Below are 25,761 nucleotides of genomic sequence, written 5' to 3' on the forward strand. Positions count from 1 at the left end.
ATTGAAGAGTCAGGACAGCATTGTGGTGAAGAATCCGAGTTCCACTAGGTCTGCAGCCTTAGGCAAGCAACTTCCCCTTTGTGTCTCAGTTTTCTCGTCTGCGGATGGGGATGCTAAAAACACCTGCCTCCCTGGGCCAATGCAATAATTAGATGAGATGATACATGTAATGTACTCAGAATGGAGCTTGGCACCCTGAAATCATTCAGAAAGTCTTAGCAGTTGTTACTAATGGGAGGAGAGGGAGGAGGAGGGAGAGGAAGAAAGGAAGAGGAGAAGGAGGAAGGGGAGGGGGAGGAGGCAGAAGAGATAGACCAAACACAATCATTATAACATGCATGTATACAGTCAAATTTATATTTGTAAAAACAAAACAGTGCAAATACTTTTTCTGAAGTGAGCATAATCACATTAATGCCAAGCCCCCCAAAAGATGGAATACAAATAGAAGCTCAGATCAGTCTTCCTTATGAGTATAAATGCAAAAATGCAAAGTGAAATATTAGCGAAACACTACAGTCAAGTGGTGTTTATTCCCGAACGCAAGCATGGTTGTGTTTTGGATGTTCTGTGAATACATTGCATCATATAAAGAGATCCAAAAGGGAAAACCATAAGCTCATCACTGTGGATGCTGAAAGGGCATTTTACAAATTCAACTCCCTTTCTTGATATTAAAAGGTAGAACAAAAAATGGAATATATGAATACTTCTTCAACATGACAAAAAATATTTCTTAGTTCAAAAGTTAATATCATGCTTAATGAAATTCACAAGAAACATTTCCACTGATGTCATGAAAAATACAAGGATGGCCATTATCATCATTGACCCACAGGATCTATTGAACACTATTACACAAGAGAAAGAATGTAGAGATAGAGAATTGGAATGGAAGAGGGGAAATGGTCACTTTTTGCAGATATGTTCTGTACTTAGAAAAGCAAAGAGAATAAACTGAAAAGCACCTTAAACAATATGAGAAGTAAGACAGGGAGTTACAAAATTAATATGCAGAAAGAGAAAGCTTTTCTATGTTCAAACAGCAGCTACATAGAAAATATAATAAAAGAGTCCATTTACAATGGCAGCAATGACACGAAGATAAAATATCCAGGAATAAATTTAATAATAAATGTGTGTTCTATGGGAAGAACAGCTTAAAACATTCTGAAGAATGAAAATGAACAGATGGAAAAGCATATTGTGTTCTTAGGTAGGAATACTCAATGTTATAAATACTTCAACACTCCCAAACATCATCTATACATGTAGTACGATCAAAATAAAAATACCAATAGCATTTTGTTGGAGTGGGGAGTCAGGGCATGCAGGTGGTGACTAATTTGATTCTAAACTTTAGGTAGAAAGTAAATAACCAGGAATAACTAGTAAAATTCTGAGAACGAAAGGTAATGAGGAGGAACCAGCCCTGCCAGGTATTAAAACATGTTTTTAAGAGCCCATTGATACAGGCAAATGACTAAATGAAAAAGAATAGAAAATCAAGAAATATATCCAACTACACATGGAAATTTAGTGTATAATAAAGAAGCATATTATCTTTCTTGTAGAAGGAAAAGAAAAAGACCATTTAATGAATGGTATTATAATAACCAGGTTGTCAACTGGAAAAGAAGAAAATTCATCTCTATCTCTTGATACTTTACCCCAGAATGATTCCAAATGGATCAAAGATTTAAATGTCAAACAAAACAAAAACACAAAAGAACTAGAAGCAGCCAACAAAGAAATACGTCACAACCTCAGAGTGGGAAAGACCGTTTTACCTCTGTCGCACAACCCAGGCGTCATAGAAGAAAAAAAACATAAATTAAACTACATTAAAAAAATTTTTTTAACCTGCATGGCAAAACCAACCCCAAGTAAAGTCAAATGACAGATGACACACTGCAAGAATTATTTGTAATGAGTATCACAGATAAGAGATCATTTTTCTAATATATAAAGAGCTCCTACAGCTCTATAAGAAAAAACTCAATAACCCAATATTTTTAAAGCCAAACGCTATGAACAGTTCTCAGAAATGAAAATCTAAATGGATTTGAAACATAATAAAAGATGTTCAACATATGAAAAGACAATCAACCTCACATGTATAAGAGAAATGCAAATTAAAGCTACACTGACAGACAAAATTGATAGATTAAACCTCATCAAAATTCAAAACTTTGGGGCTTCAAAAGATGCCATTAAGAAAACGCATAGCACAGGGAGATCAGCTCGGTGCTTTGTGACCACCTAGAGGGGTGGGATAGGGAGGGTGGGAGGGAGGGAGACGCAAGAGGGAAGAGATATGGGAACATATGTATATGTATAACTGATTCACTTTGTTATAAAGCAGAAACTAACACACCATTGTAAAGCAATTATACTCCAATAAAGATGTTTAAAAAAAAGAAAAAGCAAATTCACACGATTAAATGCTAATTAGGTGAAAGAACATTAGAGGGTATATAACATTTATTTTCTCCACAAAATTTGCATATCTTTAATGCAAAACACCATGTTTCAATTCTAATTTAAAAATATCATAACATGGAGTTCTTGGTTAATCTAGATGGAATGAAAAAAAAAAAAAGGGTAACTAATGAGAACCTACTGTATAGCACAGGGAACTCTACTCAATGCTCTGTGGTGACCTAAATGAGAAGGAAATCGAAAAAGGAGGGGATATATGTATAACTATAGCTGATTCACTTTGCTGTGCAGTATAAACTAACACAATATTGTAAAGCAACTATACTCCAATTAAAAAACAAAAACAAAACAAAGCAAAAGTACAAAACCTTAGTGGACCATAAATACCACTTCCTATGTTGGCAAGAATACAGAATTAAGAAAAATCATTATTAATAATAAAAATACTTAATGTTAATAAAATTTCAATAACATTAATAAAAATTATTAAAATGCCAAAAAAAAGAAAATGCAAATACAAGAACAAACTGGAAGAAGATATTTGAAAACTTATACTTGATAAAGGATTTGTATCGAGAATGTAAAAAGAATTCTTACATCTCAATAATAAGACAAACAGTACAATCAAAAAATGAGCAAAAGACTTGAATAGACAATTCACAAAGGAATATATATGAATAGCTAATAGGCACATGGAAGGATGCTCAACACTGTTAATCATTAGGAAGATGAAAATTAAAACTATAATAAGGTACCATTTCACAACCACTAGGATGGCTGTAATTAAAAAAAAAAAAAGACAATAACCAATGTTGAGGATGTAGAGAAGAGGCAATCCCCCTACGTGGCTGGTGGGGATGTAAAATGGTGCAGCCACTTTGGAAAACCAGTTTGTCAATTTTTTTTTTTTTTTTTAGGAATTCCTTTATTTTTATTATTTATTTATTTATTTTATTTATTTTTGGCTGTGTTGGGTCTTCGTTTCTGTGCGAGGGCTTTCTCTAGTTGCGGTGAGCGGGGGCCACTCTTCATCACGGTGCGCGAACCTCTCACTATCGCGGCCTCTCTTGTTGCGGAGCACAGGCTCCAGACGCGCAGGCTCAGTAGTTGTGGCTCACGGGCCTCGTTGCTCCGCAGCATGTGGGATCTTCCCAGACCAGGGCTCAAACCCGTGTCCCCTGCATTGGCAGGCAGATTCTCAACCACTGCGCCACCAGGGAAGCCCTAGCCCTTTTTTTTAAGTGCATACCTTGCTCTCCAGAAGTAACCACTGTACTGAATTTGGTGTTTATCATTCCCTTACATTTCTTACATTTTGACTATGTATGTGTGCATCCTGAAACTGTAACCATCAAGTGTCATTTTTTTGTTTCACTAGATGCATTTCACACTGAAGGATGAATTTAGAGATATCGTTAGGCATCTTGCCTCTTTACTTTCTACATTGTGCAGGTCATCCTGGTTAGCACCTGTTTGAATCCCAGCTCAAGCCACTTAGTAGCTGTGTGTGTTGACCATGTGACTGAACGCTTTGTGCCCCATTTCCCTCATTGATAAAACAGGTCGATAACAGCTTGCACCCGTGGGCTGTGCTCGGCAGTAAATGAGCTCGTCTTTGTGAAGCTCTTAGAGACATGCCTGGCGATCGTTAGTGCTGTGGATGGAAGTGTTGACTTCATTCTAAAGCTGAGGAAACTGAGGCTCAGAGAGGTTATGCCGCTTGTCTCAGTCACATGACCAGTGGTGAGCAGAGTCCGAGGGTCAAACAGGGTATGTGTCCCGTCACGGTCACCATCCTGCCTCCCAGAATTCACAGTGGGTGAGAGCTCAGTAAATACCTGCTGTACTGAATGGAATTATATAGCTCTTTACAAACTTCCGCTAATTCTCCAGGGACGCTAATCCTATGTGAACCAGGTATTTTTTAACCAATATTTTAAATTTTAGGAGAACAAATGGATTTTCGTAGGAAATACAAATTAAAGCACAGGTTAAAGACACCAACTCTGAGGAGAGATGCATGATCATATATGGAGTCCAAGCAGGAAACAGCAGGGGTTCCTGGCTGGGATTTGGGGAAGAGGTGTGCGTGGGCCTGGCGCTCGGGCTGCGGCTGAGATGCTGAGGGAGCCGAGACCTCTCCTGGTGTTCGTGGAACCCCTGGGAGCCAGAGCAGCTCTGAACCCGCAGGGAATTGGTTCAGAAATGTCCACCCTCTCTCTCTGTCTGCCCTCCAAGATCCCACTGCTGCCTCCACTGATGAATCCAACCAAAGGCAGATGGCAGGAGGGAGCCCAATGATGTTAGGAGGGGTCGGTCTGTGGGCCCAGAGCAGGGCAGAGGAGGGACACTGGCACAAATACTTCCTTCCAGGCAGGAAAAATAGTCCTCATCTCGATCCAACTCTGAAAATGCCACGATGATTTTGTTTTTTACCAGGTTATTGAGGATATTATTGCAAGCCAAGAAGAGGAGGAAAAAAACAAAAAGAAGAAAAAGGAAGAGAAACCCAAAAAAGGCAAAAAAGGAAAGGAAAAGAAAGAAACAAAGGAAAAAAATAAGGTAAGGTATTTGGAATTTTAGAAATTGGGGATTTTTTTTGCTTTTTTGCTTTGAATCCGTGGAATAATCTCAAATTTGTTGAGACTGTAGTCACTCGTTTCCTTGGGAACCATGCTATCTACCAGCTGTTTTTCTTTTTTTTCTTCTTTTTTTTTTATGAAAGCTGACACTTTTTTTTCTTATTTGCTGTTTATTTTATACATATTCGTGTATATATGTCAACCCCAGTCTCCCAATTCATCCCACCACCACAACCACTCGCCACTTCCCCCCTTGGTGTCCATACATTTGTTCTCTGCATCTGTGTCTCTATTTCTGCCCTGCAAACCGGTTCATCTGTACCATTTTTCTAGATTCCACATATGTGCATTAATATACGATATTTGTTTTTCTCTTTCTGACTTACTTCACTTTGTATGACAGCCTCTAGGTCCATCCACGACTCTACAAATGACCCAATTTCGTTCCTCTTTATGACTGAGTAATATTCCATTGTATATATGTACATCTTCATTTTTTTTTTTTTCATGTTGGTCGACAGTTGCCATCTTTTCTATGACTCACAAATACCTATTAGGATAAGGAGTGGTTTCAACAACTCAGATACTTTACATTATTCACAAATGTGATAGCTTTGAATTGTCATTCTTCAAGACAAATGATTCCACTCATCTTTTCTCAAGGGTAGAGATAAGGAACAGTTCTTGGCAAACTAAGTGACCACTACAAAGTCAAAATAATTGTGTCTGCTTTCACCAAAGTGTGTTCATTTCAATTCATCACTTCACGTCGACATCTTGGACCTGTTTTAACAGGACTTGTTTCTTCCTACCCAAAGGAAAGCAGAGTTCAGAGTCACTGTGGGCCGGGCATGCCCTGTGAGATGGGATTGCTGGGTGGTGGGCGGGCAGGGGGGTGCTGCTGTCCTGGGTGCGATCGGAGGGGTTTTCACCCTCAAACAAGTGGAGAGACCACTGCCAGGGTGGTGGTTCTCTCCGCATAAACTCCTTCTTTGGGAAATGGAATTCAGGCTGAAAGCTAGCGTCATCTGAAAACGTGAATATGTTCACTGTAGCGGCTGACCCAGACAGATACTGCTTCACAGCTGACCAAAACCCTGATCTGAATCAGAGTGGATCCTGAAAGGCTGTGTCCCTCTGTGACTGTCCAGAAGCAGAGACCCAGCTCTAGCTCGGCTAGCCGTGGCCATGCTCTCATATTCTGAGGATTCCCACTGACGCTCAGACTCGCAACGTTCTCTGTGGGAGAAGCAACTCACTGGGGTCTGGTAGATGCATCTGGGACTTTTGGATGCATCACAGTGAGAGAGAAATTGGACGGGCTATGTAGTCAAGGAGTGATTGGACCAAGGAGGCAGAAGTTGTGAGCAAGGGAGAGGGGGATGATGGTGAATATAAAATGTCAATACCCAAAGTCCACGAAAATGCAAGTGATAAAAGCCAGCCTCTTGTTTAAAATCCTTTGGCTTGATTGAGGCGAACACTGCAGGCGAGGGTCCCTTTCCAGTGGTCACGCCTGCACGGTGATATGCGGAAATCAAGCACCTGTCCCCGCTGTCCTGCCCTCTCTAACTGTGTTCCATTGTTTCGCTGCACGGACAAAAGAAGAGAGACCCCTCCCCACTCATTTTGAGCACAGCCCACTCCACCGTAGTGGATGCTGAATGGGGCCCCTCTGATGCCCCCTTCAGGACCAAGGGGCTCAATCCCCAGCTACCCAGGATGTGGTGCTGACCCCTCACAGTTAGTCCCTCCCCAGGAACTGTTCAGGGTCTAGGAGGGTGCTTCAAATGAAGTGAGCCGCCGCCACGGGGCACGGGACTTCAAGGACAGTCACATTAGGGACTTCCCTGGCGGTCCAGTGGTTAAGAGTCTGCGCTTCTACTGCAGGGGGCACGGGTTCAATCCCTGGTCGGGGAACTGAGATCCCACAGGCCTGCATGGTGCAGCCAAAAATAAATGAATAAATAAATAAACAAATAAATAAATGAAATGAAGAAATAGCATCATCTTAGAAAAAAAAAAAGATAGTCACATCAGGGTACAAAGACCCAGCCCCTCACCTCCCAGGACAACTCTGAAGGGTTCTCCTAGCTCCTGGGCTCCCTGCGGGATCAGCTACCATTCTCTTGCAATTGCATCCCAGTTCAGCTCCCCCTCTGTCCAGTTTAGCTCCCCCCTCTACCCAGTTCAGCTCCCCCTCTGTCCAGTTCAGCTCCCCCTCTACCCAGTTCAGCTCCTCCCTCTGTCCAGTGCCGCTTCTCTCCCTCCCTCCCTTATGCGTGATGTTCCCAACAAAGCACCTGCACGTTCTCCATCTCAGTTTTCCAGGGAATCCCACCCAAGGGGCCAGCTATTGCTCTGTCTCATGGACTTACAAAGCTTTCAACCTTGTTACCTTTGTGATATTTTAAAAAGGGTCTATTTTCCCTTAATGGAGATAAGTTGAAATATTCAGATGTTTTTATATGAGGTCTTTCCCAAGTTTTCTGCTATATATAAGGGGCTGGCAATTGATAGATGACCAAGTGTTATAAAAATACTCAAAGAATAACCATACAGCTCTGCTGTTGTGGTTAGGGGTTAGAGTTAGGGGTGAGTCAGTATCTGCAAGTTAAACAAAACTCATTTCCTCTGTTTCCTGCCTTACCCTCTAACCAGGATGAATAATAGACGTCTTTTTCTACAGGTCAAAATACTAATTTCCACGCAAGGATTTGAATAGCTGGTCTCAGGAATGCTTCCTGATTCTTTAGGAATGATTTTAGAATAAGACTTTAAAAAGTCAATGGAAAAGGTAATCTGATCTATAAGAAACATACCAACATCATTTAATTGTATCAAGTTTTCGTAGAGATGAACATTTCACATTTTAATAATCACACTGTCACTCTGTAGACCTGTACTTTTCATATAAATTCATTTCTAAGTAATTCTGAAGGATTTTCCCCATCATTTGCAACTACTTCATAATTGCTGATGTACTCAAACTTTGCTTTTTTGTCCAAAACCATTCATCATTAAGTGACTATTTAATAGCTAGTTAGTAAAACACTATCACTCAACAAAGAGCAGATTGTGTAGCAGATAGTTTCAGATTTTTATGGAACAAGCTTCGCTAACAGTGAATTTTAATTTGCAAGTGTCAAACTCACTCATGCATATTTAGAGGAAGAGATGCTTAGAATAAAATTGAAATTCTTCCAGCTGTCCCTTTTCTTAGGCACTGCTTCAAAATTATCTTGCCAGGTGGAGGAGGATTTTAAAAATTAACTGTATCAAGTGAGCTGTCTTTTTGGTTTTGGTTCTTTTTTTCTGGAACAAGTTAGAATTTTAGGGGTGCAGGCAGATCAGTAGGGCAATAGGTGGTCTATGGGTTCCCTGGAAACACTGAGATGGAGAACGTGCCGGTGGTTTTTTGTGAACATCACCTGCAAGGCAGGGAGGGAGAGAAGCAGCACCGGGCAGAGGGGCAGCTGAACTGGGTAGAGGGGGAGCTGAAGTGGGATGCATTTGCAAAGGAGCATACATATCCAGGGAGTAGCTGTTGGGAGGGGCCTGGAGGGTGAGTGGACCAGAAGGCTGGGCGGGGGCAGTATTCCAGGCAATCTCCAAGCCACAGAACCAGAGAACAACTTCAGAGCGTGGATGACAGGAGGCCAGGATAGGTATGCAGTGTGTGGAGCCCGGAAAGCCTGCAGCAGGCAGTGAGTGATCCCTTGGGGGGCCTGGCAGAGACTTCTGCAGAGAGAAGATGGACAGAGAGAAGACCCTGTAAAGAGGCTGAAAAGACAAGCTATAGACTAGGAGAAAGTATTTTCAAATTACATATCTGACAAATAATTTGTATCTAGAATATATAAAGAATTCTCAAAATTCAACAGTGAGAAAAAAAATGTCTTTCTTTTAAATCTTTTGTTTTAAATCCATCTCTAAAAGTATTGAGGATTGCAGATAAGGAGATCCCCTTAAACGAGGGCTTTGATAGAGGAGATGCTGGTGCCAGAAGGACATTTTCTGCAGACCAATAGCAATCTCTGCAAATATGCTTTCAATACCAACATAATTTTATTTGCCTCACTCTGGACCTCATGTTGGCTTTAGAAACAAAAATACAGAAAAAGAGCACTCTGTAATCCATCCCTACAATTCTTTTCTCTCTGTTGTTTTTCAATGTTCCGTATGTTCAACCACTTGGAACTATTTTCAGTGGTTTTGTCCTGCCCATAACACATGATCACGCGAATACTAAGGAGTCTTCTGTAAGTTTCCTCCAGCCATAAAATGACTTGACTTGGTGCTCACTCCTTCTGGAAAGCTCCTTGGACCTATCCGTATGCAGCACGATTAGCTTGAAAAGCTATTGTTTGTCTGCAGTGCCACCCAGCCGCTCTGACCACAGTGCCCCTTGGCCCAAGGAGGTGCTCCACATTGAACCTTGGAGCCAAGCACGTTCTTATATAATTTTAGAGTATTTCAAGCCAAATTTTGCACTACTTCACACAGATGGAAAAGTGAGTGTCATGGGTTTCCAGAGGCTGCTATCAGGAATAAGGATTTCATTATGGAAATATACACACTGAGCATCTTCTGTGTCCACTGAAGTGCAGAAAGAGAGGGGATATAAGGAAGTGAGAGGCTTCTGGGCTGTAGAGGCAGGGGCTCGTAACCCAGGGAACACGGACCCTGTGGATACACACCCTGAAATTGTACGGAATTATGCAAGATGCATTCTCCTGGGAAGAAGGTGTATGGGTTTTCTTTGTGTTTTCAAAGGATTCTTCTCTCTAAGAAGCTCAAAAGCCACTGCATGCAGGAAGGACATATTGGGTTGTATACGGGAAGGGCCAAGAGAAGCACTGCAGACCCAGAAGAGAGCGAGGCTCTATGAGCACCGGAAAAGGTGGAGGCTTCCCGGAGGGGGTGGCACCTCAGGAGAGCTACAGGAGTCTACGCATGTCTCCTCATCTCAGGGGAACGAAATCTCCTGGCCGCTGCCCCACCTCCTGTCCTGCACGTGCAATCTCTTCTTCCCGCAGAAGCCAGAGTGACCAGACTCCAGTGTGACTCTGATCAGCGCTCCTAACAACACTTGAAACTCAGGAGCTGTGCAGTATTTATTTCTGAAGGAATGAGGAAGTACTCAGGTGAGGACCCTAGGGTGGAAGTGGTGGATGGAAAAACATGGAAAAGCTGCAGGAGATATCGCAAAGGATGACCAGCCTGGTGGCCTGGGTGTTTGAGGAGGAGAAGGAGACCCGGAGTTGAGGTGGCTTCCAAGCGTCTTGAGCAACAGGAACTGGCTTCAGAACCTTGATGGTGGACATCCAGGTAGATGTCCGACTATCAGCTGGAGGTTCAGCACGAACTCAGGTGGGGTCAAGACACGGTGTCGATGCAGGAGTTGCCCCTGTGCAGGAAACGCTAGTGAAGGCGGGAGGATGGATGGGTTTTAGGAAAACCGGTGTGGGTATACGTTGGAGGACCTGGATTACATCCATCTATCAGGGCAGGGGGAAGAGGTGAAACCAACCAGGGAGATGGAAACAGCCTGGCCGCAGGGAGAAATGCAGCACGATGACGCTCCTATTTAATTTTCCACCTGGGTGAATTTCTAGAAGGAGGAAAGGAACGTTTTCCTTCTGTTCCCCTAAGTCCATTCACCGTGAGAAGTGAAAACTAAGAATACGATGGAGGCAGAGTCAGGAGACTCTTTAAAGAGAAGGGACCACTGGTGTCAAATGCCGCAGAACAGTCAAGGAGGAAGCTTGAGAAAGAAAGTGTGGTGATGAGAACATCCCTGGGGCTATTTCAGGAAAGCGGAGCAAGGGCAGGAGGTGCAGAAGGCAGATGACAGGCAGGCAGGGGACTCGGGCTGAGACCTGTGGGCAGCTGGTGGACATACCTCCTTCAAGAAGTTGCAAAATGATGACTTGAGTCGAGAGAGGACTTTAAGATGGGGAAGAACTGTAAATGTACCGGGACAAAGGGGAAAGTGCCCGTGGCCTGGGAGAGCTTAAAATTGTCAGGAGGTGATGCCGAATAGAGTAAGACAAGGTTTCTCTGCAGCAAAGAGCAGCAGAGGAGAAGCCGGGAGAAGCACAGGCATTTGAAGAAGTGAGAAAAGGGTGGAGAAGGGGAGACCGTTGTATTCAAATGGCCTCTGGCTTCTCAGTGTAACAGGAAGCAAGTTTGAAACTGGTGTGACACTGCTCAGCTAAGAAGCACACAGCGAGGCACACGCAAAGACAACAGGCAGGTGGAGAACCCACTCACGCTGGGACCGTCTCGGGCTTCAGTTGTACAGCTGCCCCACGCCACCAGCTGGGTGCAGCCCGGACCAGAGCCAGACCGATGCAGGTGAACTGTGTTCTCTGGACCCTGATTTCCCAAACTGTGACTTTCTGGAAAGGTCACAGAGATTTCCTTCCAGGAGAAGTAGGCACTAAAGACAGGAGGATCCCGGGATTCCTTTGCTGGCCTGGCCCTACCCTGCAAAGGCTCATTTAATTAGCATATCAAGCAATATATAACGTCACTCAAGCAGTACATGTTCAGTGGAGAGGGGAAAAAAATCACTGATTAGCAGAAAGAGAAAAATAAATAGAAGTTGCCCTTGCACCCATGACCCAAAGTTAATGGTCATTAACATGTTGGTGTATATACCCTTCCAGAAATTTCTTTATGCATGTGTATATGTATATATATATATATATATATATATGTGTAGTAAGATACATTATTGCTAGTAACTGTTAATTGTCACGTCCTGATATCTATCTATCTATCTATACATATATATATAGTTTCTTAAGATACATTATTTCTAGTAACTGTTAATTGTCACGTCCTGTGGAGATGTGAAGTCAAGATAAAGATAAGGATTCTGAGCTGGAGCATGTCAGTTAAGCTATGAGAAGGCTGAGTGTTAGCTCGAGCTAAGTCTTCTTAAAGGGCAGAGAGGTCAGCCAGGTGGACAGAGGTAAGAGTGGCTCCCCCAGCAAAGGGGGCCTGTGAGGACTACAGAGGTGGGTGCAGAGCCGGGATGGTGGTGAGTGGGTTGGGGAAGGAGACAAGTTGGTGGTCTGCATGGCCCGAGGGAGAAAGTCGTATATTCCACAATAATAGCCGGGAAGCTCCTTCTGACAGAAATTAAACCTAGATATCCGCAGAGAAAATTGGGACAGATGTATTGAGGACATAGCTATATATTTTTAGACTTCAAATTGTAGGTTTTGTCAGATCTGCCATACATCTTTCATGTGGGAAGGCCAAAAAGGTTGAGTAACTGATTCTCCAGTCTCAATGGAATGTGAGAGCAGAAAAGGCAAATGACATTCTAAATGCAAGCTTGAAAACAGTTATGAGATGATGAAGTATTTTTACAAGTCAAATTTCAAGAGATATCACATTATCATGCATTTTTATTTTAAAAGGCAGTTTTTAACGATGATAGCTTCTGGGCTGATTTTTTTCACTTCTGGATCTAAAAGCGGATTCTAATTTCACTCTCAGCTCAGTGGGAAGTAATCAGCCTCTTCCCAGTCACAGCAACCTCACTACTACCCCCAGGACAGAGACCCTAAGGGAACCATCAAATAATCTGAAAGCCACAAGTGATCAGTCTGACATTTGGACCTGTATGTTAATAGGTATATGCTGAAACACATACCCCCATTTAAGAAACGGAACAGGGACTTTCCAAGAGGTCCAGTGGTTAAGACTCAGTGCTTCCACTTCAGGGAGCACGGGTTCGAGCCCTGGTAGGGGAACTAAGATCCCACGTGCCGCATGGTGTGGCCGAAAAAATTTAAAAAAAAAACCGGAACAGATATGACCCTACTTGAATTTTGACACTTACCCACTAATGTGAAGTGCCGACCGTCCCTCCACCCACAGACCGCTTCAGATGCACACGTTGGCTCATAGAAAATTTCAACAGGGCTTCTGTTCGTCTGAGTCCCTCTTTAAGCCAGGCTGGAAATGATCCTAATGGTTAACATTTGGGGAGTGGCATGGGCAGGCACGCTGTTTACCTCTGTCCACTCTCCTAACTTCACCAAGACAAATACCTAGGATACGATATTTGACGACGAAAAATCTTTTGGAATCCTCTGCGTTTTTCTCTGTATCGCTATCTCATTGATGATGATTAAGGAAAAAAATTGTGTTGTATAAGGACCCATGTCACACAATAGATGGAAACTTACTAAAAATTGTCAGTTTCAGTACATTGACGTTATAAATATGTTCTAAAAATCAAATCAAGGGGCGTCCACCAGTTTATTCTTACTAAGAAACTGCTTTGTCCTTAATGATTTATGACAGATTGGGTCATGACAAGAAAGTGGGGAGCTAATCTGAGAATAGCCAGCTGCCCGAAAAGAACCTCCGTGTGGCGGAGCTTCCTAGTGGGACCGAGAGACCAGGCAGGCAGGTCTCACTGCTGCTAGATGCGATGTTTGAGGCATCCTGGAGAAAGAGCGGCCCAGAGGCCGGAGCTATGGCAATGGCTCAATTTGCAAAAAGAGAAGAAAGCCAGATGCCACAGACCACAGATCGTGGCACCAGGTGCGGCCATGCAGAGGACGGATAGCCCATGACTCAGCCCTCTGAGTGAGGCTGGTAGGTGAGAACACGAGTCTCTCGTCTATTTGGTGGGTCCACAAGTGTGGAAGGCAATGGAGAAATAAAATGAATGAGACATAATAGACACCGCCCTCCAGCAGCATAACGTCAGTTCAGAGACCAAAGGTAAGAAATTGACATTTATTAGCAATAAGAATACAAAACCATCAGTACAATCTCAAGGTAGGAGAAACCCGTCTACGTGGGACATACATGGAAAAGTCAGGAGGACTTGTCAGCTGTCTGACTCGTGGTGTGATGGAAACGTCCGGAAGGCCGGCCACCTTCACGTTCAGGCCAAGAAGGAAGCTGACCATGGCTCCGCCTATAACCATTAGACCAGCACCATTCCTTAACTGGGCACCTGGCTGACTAGAACATATCCATCCATAGGAGAGAACCGGGAGGTGGAACTATCTGGAAGTCTCTGAGATGTAGGTAAAGGAGCCAAGAAGGTTTCACCGTGAGCTGACTTTGGGCTTGACGAGGATTTGGATTCTCTGACGCCCCCGGAGGACGAACCAGGCCTCAGCTGATGGAAAGAGGGCTTCTGTTAACCTGTGGTCCTTGCTCTAGCGGTTGATTAGAATCGCACAGAATGGTCTGGTTCTAAGAAAATGTCCGTGCCCCATTCGAGGAGATTCTCATTTCCCTGGTCTGGGGTAGAACTGGGGTATTGGAGATCTTTTATGTTCTCCACTGGGTTAAGTAAAAAGAAAGTGTTTTCTAACAGTGGAGTTGGGCTGCCTCTGGAAGAAGTGAGTGTCGGAATGTGGGCCAGGGCTGTCCAAGGTCTTGTTCGCCTGACAGGCAGGCCAGAGGGCAAGGGGCTGGGCTGCACTGGAGGAGGGGGGTGGGAAGGCGACCCCCAGTTTCCACGGGGGAAAATATGTATCTGACAGTCACAGTCACAGGGAAGCTCAGGACCCAGGAGTCACCTACTAAGAGGTGACACTGGCAGATATCAGGAAGAGGGATGGTGGTGTGACATCAAGGGGTGTCCCAAGGCACGGTCAGTGAGAATCTGCGAATCCCAGTGCAGGAGATCCCAGAGGCAGGCCCCAAAGGTAGAGCCTGAAGGATGCACCCTTGTAACCCCAGCACCTAGAAATTTCCACACGCGGTAAGTGCTCAGGAGATATTTACAAGTAAACAAGATAAGGTCATAAAGCTGGTAAACTAGCCCCCCACACACACACACAAAAAACTCAAGACAAAATAAAGTTCAGTGGCACCCAAAGAAGGCATATGAATTAAAAGTTAATACTATGTTTCACCTACTCAGCTGGCAAAACTTTTTTATCATTATAATTATGCTGTAACCGACAGACATCACCTATGCGTATAAATAAAGAAAAAGAAAAATGAAAGGTTCATGGGATAAAGGTGACAGTGATACAGCTGATTATTTCCTTGGATTTTTAAAATCTTTATCGCATTGTTGCAGTGGTGTCCTTTCTACAATTAATAAGCATTTTTGCAAAACATGCAACATGGCTCTGGCATTAGCTCGCAGGAGGAGCTGGGGTGAGCCAGCCCCCCTCTCTGGACATCCCTGGCTGGCGTCTGCACAGATCAGATCCTCAGTGATATTTATAACATTTCTGAACGAATGGAAAGGCTGGACATATCTAAGATGAGGTTTCTTTTTTTTTTTTTTAATAAATTTATTTATTTTATTTATGTTTATCTTTGGCTGCATTGTGTCTCCGTTGCTGTGCGCAGGCTTCCTCTACTTGTGGCGAGCGGGGGCTACTCTTGGTTGCGGTGCACGGGCTTCTCATTGCGGTGGCTTCTCTTGTTGCAGAGCACGGGCTCTAGGTGCGCGGGCTTCAGTAGTTGTGGCTCGCGGGCTCAGTAGTTGTCGCTCGTGGGCTCAGTAGTTGTGGCTCGCGGGCTCTAGAGCGCAGGCTCAGTAGTTGTGGCGCACGGGCTTAGTTGCTCCGCGGCATGTGGGATCTTCCCAGACCAGGGCTTGAACCCGAGTCCCCTGCATTGGCAGGCAGATTCTCAACCACTGCGCCACCAAGGAAGCCCTAAGACGCTGTTTCTTATTGGGACTCACTGGGTCTTCTGGGTGGCAACACCAGCTCGCTCAGGTCAGCAGACAATGAGATGGAGTTAGGGCACGTGGAGGGCTCAGGACCTGGCAGGCGTGGGCTGGAGCTGGGAGTTGCAGGACCCAGGTCCACTGGGACCAGCTCCTCTGTCCACCCCCTTCTCTAAAGAAGGCCGTGTGGTGGCTGGGACCCGCGTTCTCACCTTGCTGCCAGCTGGCCGGTCCACCTGTGTGTTCCCACGCCAGTGCAGAGGGAACCATTACGGCTGGCCAGTCCAGCTCCTCGGGGTCAGGCTGCTCCAGGAGAGGCACGTCTCTCTGGTTAGACACTCTCCAGCCACTCGGCTGAGCTGGGAGTTGTGGCCGAGAAGTTTCCATCAGAAAGGGATGTTGGTCAAGGCAGGCACCATTGACAGGTGCAGCTGTACTTGTATGACCCCTTCACAGTGAGATTCAGAAAAAAAAGTGACTTTGGAGTTGAGAGGGTAAAACCTCCTCGTGGGATTTCTCTCTCCCAATAATTGTCAAAATGAGCAAGATATTAAGTGTTTAAAACAGCAACCAAAGGAAAGGATCAGTCCAATGAACTATTGACCAAAGGAAGAAATATCTCTAAAAAGGAAAGCAGACGTGTTCCATCGTGCTTTCTCTCTGGTTAAAAGGTGTCTCCTGTGATGGCCAGTTACGTCATTACCACGTGGAAAGTCGTGGGAACCGCTAACGTCCGCTGTCATTCTGTGCAATCGGGATCAGATGTTTCCAAAACTGGTCTTACAGTGTTTTACTCCCCTTGAGAACTTGATATTTATTATAGAAATAAAGCTGTACAAATAGACCTATAAATCTTATTTTTACTTACATGCGTTAAACGCCTAGAGAGCAGGCCTGATGCTGGTTCCATATAGGGTACAAAATATCAGCAAGACGGAATCCTTCTCCATGGGGGCCCACAGCCCAAGAGAGCAGCTAAGACAGGCACACAAATAGCCAATAATATGCACAGAGAAACAGGAGCCAGGAAAGATAAGCAGATCCTACTGAGCCAGGGGAGAGTCTTCTTGACCTGGGAGAATCCAGGACGGCTTCACAGAGGAGGGGATATTTGCCTCAGACCTAAGAAGAATTTTCCACAGAAGAAGATGGGAAAATGAATTCTGGTCCGAGAGAGGTGGGCACCCTGACCCTCTCCAGCCTGTGCCCGTGCTCCAGCCAGAGTCATGACCCGACAAGCAGATCCATTCATGCCAGGCTCCTGCAGGGACCCCCAGGTGGCTGCCCTGCTCTCAGACCAAGTTCACACTCCCTGAGGAACATGGCTCATGGGCCTTCCAAAGTCCGTCCCCTCTCTGCATCTGTGTCTCTGTGTCTCTGTCTGTCTGCTTGGCCCTGTTCCGTACGCCCCTGCCCTACTAACTTCCAGTTACCAAAGGCAACACGGCCTTCCAGCTCAGACTCGCGCGGACTGGTCCCTCTGCCGAAAGCGCTTCCACGGTGCTCCCTCCCTGGAACAGCACTCCTCCCCCTCCCTTTCCCTTCCCCCTCCTCCTCCACCTCTACCCATGAAGGCGCACACCCACCACCTATAGGGGCTCCCAGAGGCCAAATACAGGACGATGTGAGTATCCAAAACCAGAAGAGCCACAGCACATCCGTCAGCAGCGCACTGACTGAAAAATACAAAAGATCCGTGAATGCTTCGTGATACCTGGAGAGAGAGAGGCGGGGAGAGAGAGGAGTAATATCTCTGAGAGTATTAATTAGCTATTTCAGATGCCCCTTTCTGTCTATGAATCATCTGTTTCCTCCAGGGACGTGCCTTTTTCCAACACTGGTCTTCTCCGCGCTTCTCGGGCTGATTCTTCTCGAATGACTGGGTGTCCTGGGCTGTGTGAGTGAGTGGGGCTCCTTCCCCCGTGAGCTCTGATTTCCTGTGGGTCCTGGAAGGTGGGTCAGTTGCTCCACAGGCGTGGAGGCCCCAGGATTTCTGGGTCCAGGTTCTCCCCCCAGGTCTGCAAGGCGGGTGGCCCCTCGAGGAGGCTGTGTTAGCCCCCGCGTGTTTCGTGAGCTGTGGTGCAGGCAGGTCTCCCGTGTCACCCCACCCCCGCAGGAGTCAGAGTCCTCCCGCCACCCTGACTTCCTCCTGGGAGCTCCCATCGCTCTCGTGAGCTCGTCTCACGTGTCTTCCCGACTGCCGCGTGGAGTAGGGGAGGAGAGGTAGGCGGGGATCTGGTACCCGGGCGCTGCCGGACCACGGCACGTGGCGCGTGAGGTCCCAGAAACGAGGGCACGTCCTGTGCCCAGACTCACCAGAGGCGCTCACCATCTTATTGCTGCTCCTTCAAGCTGTACAGAGAGCACTTTGATTGCTTTGGAAACTCCTCATGGACATCGTGTAGACCAGCATCCCTTCTTTTGCCCTTTGTGGGGTGACAGTAACCAGGATTTGGGTCATCGGGCACCTGACTCTTAATACAGTACAAACATTATTGCCCAGAAACGTCAGATGGGCCTTTGCGAGGTATGGCTCTTCCCGACGCGGAACAGCCCTGGTGGTGTAGGGCAAAGGGGACTTCTGCCGGGGGTCGGGGCAGACCCTCCAGCTGCAGTGGCCGGTGTCCCTGCAGCTCCCATCTGGCTGCACAGAGGCAGCCGGGACCAAGGGTGGCGTGGCCAGGCTCTCTCTGCAGCGGGGGCCCAGGGCAGGGAGGCTGGCAGGACCTCCAGCTCAGGCTGGGGCTCAGGACTGGCTTCCTGGCCCAGGGAGGGGACAGGCAAGCCAAGAAAGGAGCAGCCCGGGTGCTCCTACAAACCACCACCTGACAAGTGGCGGAGCAGAACACAGACGGAGAGCAGCAGCAAATCTGGGTCACGCGAACATGGCAAAGGAGGTGGCAGGACTTGGGCGGGCATCAGTTTTCAGAGCAACGAAGGAGCAGAGCATCAGAGGACAGGACCAAACTCGGGGTGGGGTACCCCAGGGAGCCCGAAGGCAGACCCAAGTCTCCAGACCATCCCCGCCCTGGTCGGTGGACACAGCACTCCCTGTTCAGACTGGTCAGCAGGGAAACTGCCCAGGTGGGCAGACGCCCCACAAACCAGAAAAGAGTCTACGTGCTTTTCTGTAGTCACAGCAACCACGATGTACGTGCCTTTCACTGTCTGATCACGACGGATAAACTCTGCCTGTAATTAACAAGTGTATTATTCTGCTTTCACAGGAAGAAGGTGAGGGCTGGAAAATGTCACCGAGTGTTTTCCTTCATATGATGGAAGAAGGAAATAACGTATACAAAGGTCAGTTTAGCAGAATAGGCGTGCTGACTGAGGTGGCCCCGTCCACCCAGTGTGGCCTCAGCCTCTGTTGGGCAGAATTTGCTGACCAATCATGAGAGGCTGCAAACATGCAATTCACAGCCAAGACCTTCTGTCCGTCTCTCTTTTAAAATTCCTTTGGGTGGCTTCAAGGCATATAACTGGTCAAAGAGCAAGATGAGAACGTAATCTAAACCTCTGTTCTGTTTTAAACCCTTAAGACTTCAGCTGAACATTCTCTTGTTAGGAATGAAAGGGAAGAAGGATTTTCCCTGGATTGTTTAAATTAAGAAAATCAATGCCGTATGTACAGTAAAATGTTTTAATCCTATTAGACTAAGACTCGTGCCTGAACACTGACACCTAAATCTTTTCTCCCATGTTCAGCATACTTCACAGAGTATAATCTGGCTCATTCAGCAAGTGTATGGATTGGTCTTTGAGATACTCTCATTATACTTTACTGGAACGGTTATCCAATTCCTGTGGTTCCACCCCACCCTCACAACAAATCCCAACACAGAATGACCTGCCAAGGTGACCCTGGTCATCAGTGTTATTTGGAAATTCCTGAAAAATGCAATAAGGGCGTGAAGTAGAATATGTCCAAACTCCAGTCACATGTGTGCCTCCTTCCTAATTCTGGTCTTAGGTGGACAGCACCGGTACTATAATTTACTTAATATCTATTTTTAATTGATACACGGTTTTTTACCCCAATTAATTGAGCCTCATCCTCAGCAACTATATCAAAAGTCGTTGCAGGTTTGATATGCCGGTTCTATAAAATAAGAATGTCCGTGGACTTCCCCCCGGCAGTCCAGTGGTTAAGACTCCGCGCTTCCACTGCAAGGGGAGCGGGTTCGGTCCCTGGTCGGGGAACTAACATCCTGCATGCCCTGCGGTGTGGCCAAAAAAAAAAAAAGAATGTCCGTGTACCTCCTGAAATTCTTTCCCTTACCAGCAGTGGCAAGGGTCCCACTCTACCTGAGATACTGAACGAAGGCAGAAGCACAGGGATAGGATGACCCCAGCAGGATTTAGCGACTGCTTTAATTGGGGAGGAAGGAGGTCAAAGGGTAAATTAACATTGATTAGGTGCCCAAGACACAGAAGCCTTTGTGTTTTCGTTCCCATCTTACTTACCTTTATAACAACCAGGAGCGGTAAACATCACTTACCCACGATCAGCAGGTCTGATCTTCTATCAGGTCTACTGATAGAAGACCTGCCATCGTTCACGTTTGAGAACATCAACTGTTTTTCTTTTCCATTATGGTTTATTACAGGATATTGAATATAGTTCCCTGTGCTATATACAGTAGGACCTTGTTGTGAATCCATTCTATATAGTTTGCATCTGCTGACCCCAAACTCCCACTCCAACTCTCCCCCATCCCGACCACCCCCTTGGCAGCCACAAGTCTGTTCTCTATGTCTGTGAGTCTGTTTCTCTTTCGAAGATTAGTTCATTTGTGTCATATTTTAGATTCCACACATAAGTGATATCATATGGTATTTGTCTTTCTCTTTCTGACTTACTTCACTCAGTTATGATAATCTCTAGGTCCATCCATGTAGCTGCAAATGGCATCATTGCCTTCTTTTTTTATGGCTGAGTAGTATTCCATTGTATATATGTACCACATCTTCTTTATCCGTTGCTCTGTCAATGGATATTTAATTTGTTTCCATGTCTTGGCTATTGTAAATAGTGCTGCAATGAACACTGGGGTGCAAGTATCTTTTCAAATTACAGTTTTGTCCAGATATATGCCCAGGAGTGGGATTGCAGGATCATATGGCAACTCTGTTTTTCAGTTTTTTGAGGAACCTCCATGCTGTTCTCTATAGTGGCTGCACCAATTGACATTCCCACCAAGATAATACCAACTCTGTAACAAACAATGGTGCCAAGCAATCCCTATCAAAGCATCCATTCACTTACATATTCACTCAACAAACATTGATTGACTCCAATGTGCAGGTGCAATGCTAGCCTGGAGCTACAAAGCTGGCACATGCCACCAGCAGGCTCACAACACACCAGGTGCTGTGGCGGTAGATGGGTGGGGACAGCGGCACAAGTTGGATGGCTTGTTAGGCTGGCCTCAGCCGCCTCTGAGGGACCCAGCTAGGAATCGCAGTAAGTCACAGGCCTGGCTGGGGTGCCCCCGGAACTCAGGGCTGTGTCCCAGACAATAGCTGCCATTTGTTAAGACACCACTTCACATGACTTCATGTATTGGTCTGTACACACTGTCTTTTGTTTCGTATTCTGCATATCTATCACCAACCTTCGAGATAATTTTCCAGGCCTTCGAACGCATTAGGTAATTGACCAGCTCCTCTTCTTCTGAACATCTCCCTTCTGGAGCCCTGCCAGCTGTCCTCCTTGGGGCTTCCTTTGCCTTCTGTGACTGTCACCCCTTCATTTTCCTGTTACTCCCTCATTTTGGTGGAGCCTGTCCTACTGGGTGTCCTGAGAGGGGCTGCCGGTGGGGAGTTTTAGGTGCCAGGTGCATCTCAATACACTCACACTCGGGATTTGGAAGCTCTGGCTCCCTTGGCCTGTGATGTAACTACATGGAGAAAGAAAGAAAAGTGGAGAAGAGCAAAATTCTCACCTACCTTAACAGGGAGTCAGGAGCCCATGTCTAAAATTGATGAATCAAGAAGCAGCAGTATAAGCGTATCATCTAGACATTGGCAGAGGAACAGAGAAACAACCAGAAGAGCCCACGTGAAGCTAGATCACTTCACACCCTCCTCCCGTGGGCCCTGTGCTCTTCCTCCCACAAGCTGCTCACACTCCCACCTCAGGGCTGTCGTACTTTCTGTTCCCCTTGCCTTCAATGCTTGTCCCTTCAGGCCTTCTCCCGCCTCACCTGTGCCCGCCCCTGACCCCACTTTACTCACCTCCCTCTGACTTCCGTGTGTGTGTTTGCTGTCTCCCCGCAGGGGAGGCGGCGGGGGGGCGCCAGGTCCATGAGGGCAGGGCATGAATTTCATAATTTACAAATAGATCAGATTTATGAATGAATCTGAATCTAGTCAATGCATTTTTGAGTGAATGAATGTGGGAATAAATGCCCCTGGACAGTGTAACTGGAAGGCAGAGTTTTTTTATTATAATCTTTTCAATACCCTGACTTTAAAATAAGGTGCCTGCATTATTTTGATAAAAACAGTAATTAATTTGGGGGACATCTAATGTTCCCATGGGAAGCCTGCGGACCCACCCAGCAAAGCTCTTGAAACGACCCACACCTAGTGTGTAATATCTGTTTCCATCAAGACTAAGAAAACACAAGCCACTCGGGAGCAGGAAACATGAAGTGTGATTTTCCTAGTTGGCTGTTGGGGCATTTGATGAGTTACCTGTCCGGTCTTTGGTAATTTACAGAAATTAAATGTTTTCATCTGAGAATTCTTTTCATAAAAACCAAAGGTTTTCCTTCTCAGACGAAACATTAGCATTTTAATCACTGAGATTAAGCCCCCTCCTCGTCACCCCTCAACCTGCAAAAGCTGCCGCAGCTCCCGCTTTCCCAATTCTGGGATAAAAGCTCATTCTCTGCTGTAGGAAAGAGCGGGCAGTTGTTTTCCTTTGAGAGCCATGAATAGCTTCCTGCAATTAGAAATGTCCATGAAATTCTTGAAGGGATTGAGAAGTGCCCTGTGCAAAAGTGTCATGAGAAAAACAAAGTTGCAGTGGAAAACTAGGTCCATTTACATGAACTAGAGTGAAACCGGGAAAGGCTGCTATGAACTGTTTTATCTGTAAAATAGTTACAGCTCCAGAAATGGGAATGTCATGAGGTGCCACTGCTTTTACATAAATAATCACATCTTGCTTTCCTTTCTGTTGAATATTCTGTGTTCCTTTCATTATGAAACGCATGGCTTCCCAGTCTTAGTAAATCTATCCCGTGAAAAAGCAGTGTAGCTTCCTTTAAATAACAAAGCAGTTTTGCTCTAAAAGATCTTAATGAAACAGGTGGGTTTTGCTGTGGGAGAAGATTTAGTCATCATACAAGGGGGAAATCTGCTAGAAAAGAGCTGTTATTAGTGAATAGCACGTTTTAACACAGTTATGGTATTTTCAAGGGGGAAAGCTTACAATTTTAAACCCATAAAAAAGAAGCATTATATTATTCCTGCATTTCAAAGTTTTCCACAGTCTAAGCTTATGTAAATTTCAGAAAAACGTACAGAGAAGGGGCAGTTGCCTTCAAGCCCGTGAGCCAGCCTCGCCTTTGTGTACTCACACCTTACAAGCTCACTGCAAAATCCCCCTTCTCGTGGGGGGACAGACATTCAGGCCAGAGCAGAAACTGAGGTCACCCTCAGACAGGTGTACAGGAGGCACACCCCCAAACCTCTCCTGCCGTATTGTCCTGTCCCATCGTCTGAGCCCTAGCGGCTGGGCCACCTCTCATGTGGCCACCCTGCTGGGGAAGGACATGTGGGTGAATCAATTCTATGAAAATTTTACCCCCTCTGTGATGTGTTTCTTGTCTATTTCTTATAAATCCACACTAGCCACCCTAGAAAAGGTTTGGGTGCTTTCATCATCCTCATTTTCAAAAATCTGCCCCGGAAACTTTTTATCACCCGTAGGTTTCTCCTTGCTATCTTCCTGCCACAGACTGTGACCAGCCAAGGATTGGCCCTGTCCAGGCCACACTGCCTTTGGTTTGCTGGTGGGAGGCCGGTGGGCCTAAGAGCCCTCGCCGGGCCTGGAATCCAGACAGGCCGACCCCTCTGCCCAGCTAACTCTCCAGGAAGTGAGCCAGGCCTGACCTGTGTGCGCCCATCACCTTGTGGTGCCCCTTCTCGCTTCCAGAAATCTCCATGCCAGCCTCTGGGAGCAGCGTCAGGGTCTCCAGTCTGTGGCTTGTGGACCCGACCCACCCTTTCGGAAAACTGGAGCTGCACACCCACATCCCGTCTTGCTCCCCTTGCGTCCTGTGTGGTCCTGACTCGGACCCCTAAAAGGACACGCCCAGCGGTCCTCAGCGTCCTCACTTCCACTTGCTCTCTGGGCACAAGTGTTTTTAGAGTAGCTGCTGTCCTGCCTGGTTCCTCGCCCCTCGAGAGGCGGAGATTGTTGACAAGGAAAGGGAAGAAAGACTGTGAGACCAGCAGCTGGAAAGTGGCAGCATGGGGGATCCACCTGACGGGCTTCCACCTGGCTGGAGCCCTCCGGGCGATGCCCTTGCCCAGTCGCCCGTTCTTGTGCATCTGCATCTCGTCGCCCTTTTGCTCCATCTCCCCAGGATCTGCAGCCACTCCTGGCTCACACCACGTCCCATCCCTTCTCCTCTCCTTTCTCGTTGGTTCTGCTCATCCCCGGCCTCCGTGAGTTACGTGGAAATTCCACCCTCCTCTCTCATCTGTTTGCCCACTTGACTCTCCGAGAATCTTCTCTGCTGTCCGCCTTCACAGTTGACACCTCTTGCCCCCTGTGCACCCAGACGTATGTTTCTGCCTGTGACCATGACTGTCCTCTATGGCTTGTCCTCTAATGCCACCCTTCTTGGTCAGCTGTGTCGGGGGACACAGTCCTGGCTAGTCTCAGGATCCCGTGCGGTGCTCGTAGGAGAGGCCGTGCTTGAGAAACTTCCATCCCATCGTTCACCGCCTGCCATCCAGGCCCCGCACGACCCCCTTTCTTCCCAAGCCATAGCCATTGTCAGACGGAGGTGGGGAAACCCCTGCCTGGGGCCCCGTGGCCCTCGGTTGCCTTCCCGAGTTGCACCGCATCAGTGCTCCAGGGATGCCTTCCCGGCAAAGTGGCCCAGCTGAGTGGTGGTTGCAGGTTTGGTTCCAGAAATTTTCCATCACATTCTGAACACAAATTCAAGGAAGAGATCTCATTTCCCAAACTGGCAAGTCTTTTTCCCCTGGGAGATCCCCCAGTCCCACAGCCAGGATACAGTGATATGCACTTCTGTGCAATTGGGAACTCCCCTTCTGAGAAAAGAGGCTTATTTCCATTTATTCCAGTGATACAAAATTACCCTTATTTCCTCTAGAGTCACATTTCTCTAACCATCCTCCTAACTGCCAGGCAAAAGGGAAATGTAAAATGTGTATGATTTCAAAAACATCCAAAAAGTGATACAGAAATAGAGCCGTTGAATTAGGGGCGAGTAGTGGGTCCTTGTGGGTTCAGTGTTGGCTTTTACTAGGAGCCAGGATAAATTACTGGTGAGTTGAACTAGCAACAGAATCTCTCCTATTTTAGCGAATCATTTGAATAATAAAAATAATGTAAAACGTATTACAGAAACAGTCACCTATAACTGTATAATCCCACAATTAACATTATTTTTTACATGTGTTTAATCGTATGGAAGAATGCTGTTCGTTTCATACTTTTTTATTGGATCTTTTCACATAAGCAGTTTCCTTCTTTATTTTTTAGATATTATACAGGCACAATCCTTCTGTTTGGGAAGTGGAGAAGGAGGTAGAGCAGAAAACTGAGGTTGTGTTACATATCACAAAACTGCGTTCCTTAGTGTCAGCACAAAGGAATGGGCACTTGCCGTCTACCTCTACAAGGATTAAATCACATGCTGCTGCAGCTGCTGACCTTCGACACCCCCTGAAAGGAGTTCAGGGTGGAGAGCTGACATGGGGCCCTCTGTGCTCTGGGAAAAACTGGCAGAGCAGGTCTTCAGAATAGTTAGATATTTTCAGGAGCCAATTTTATGAGCCCAATTCTTG

General features: G+C 46.0%; 1 protein-coding gene across 5 annotated transcripts in view; it reads left to right on the plus strand.

Moving 5' to 3' along the window:
* DRC11 (dynein regulatory complex subunit 11) overlaps nucleotides 1-25,761 on the plus strand; it is a 170,030-nt gene that overhangs the window by 68,901 nt on the left and 75,368 nt on the right. For all 5 annotated transcript variants that reach the window (XM_082396881.1, XM_082396878.1, XM_082396879.1 and 2 more), the window contains 2 exons: nucleotides 4,882-5,004; nucleotides 18,930-19,005. In XM_082396881.1, the coding sequence (XP_082253007.1) occupies nucleotides 4,882-5,004; nucleotides 18,930-19,005 (199 nt within the window). The remainder of the gene's footprint in view (nucleotides 1-4,881; nucleotides 5,005-18,929; nucleotides 19,006-25,761) is intronic.

Source organism: Balaenoptera borealis, assembly GCF_965194805.1.
Source record: "Balaenoptera borealis genome assembly, chromosome: 6".
NCBI classification, from domain to species: domain Eukaryota; kingdom Metazoa; phylum Chordata; class Mammalia; order Artiodactyla; family Balaenopteridae; genus Balaenoptera; species Balaenoptera borealis.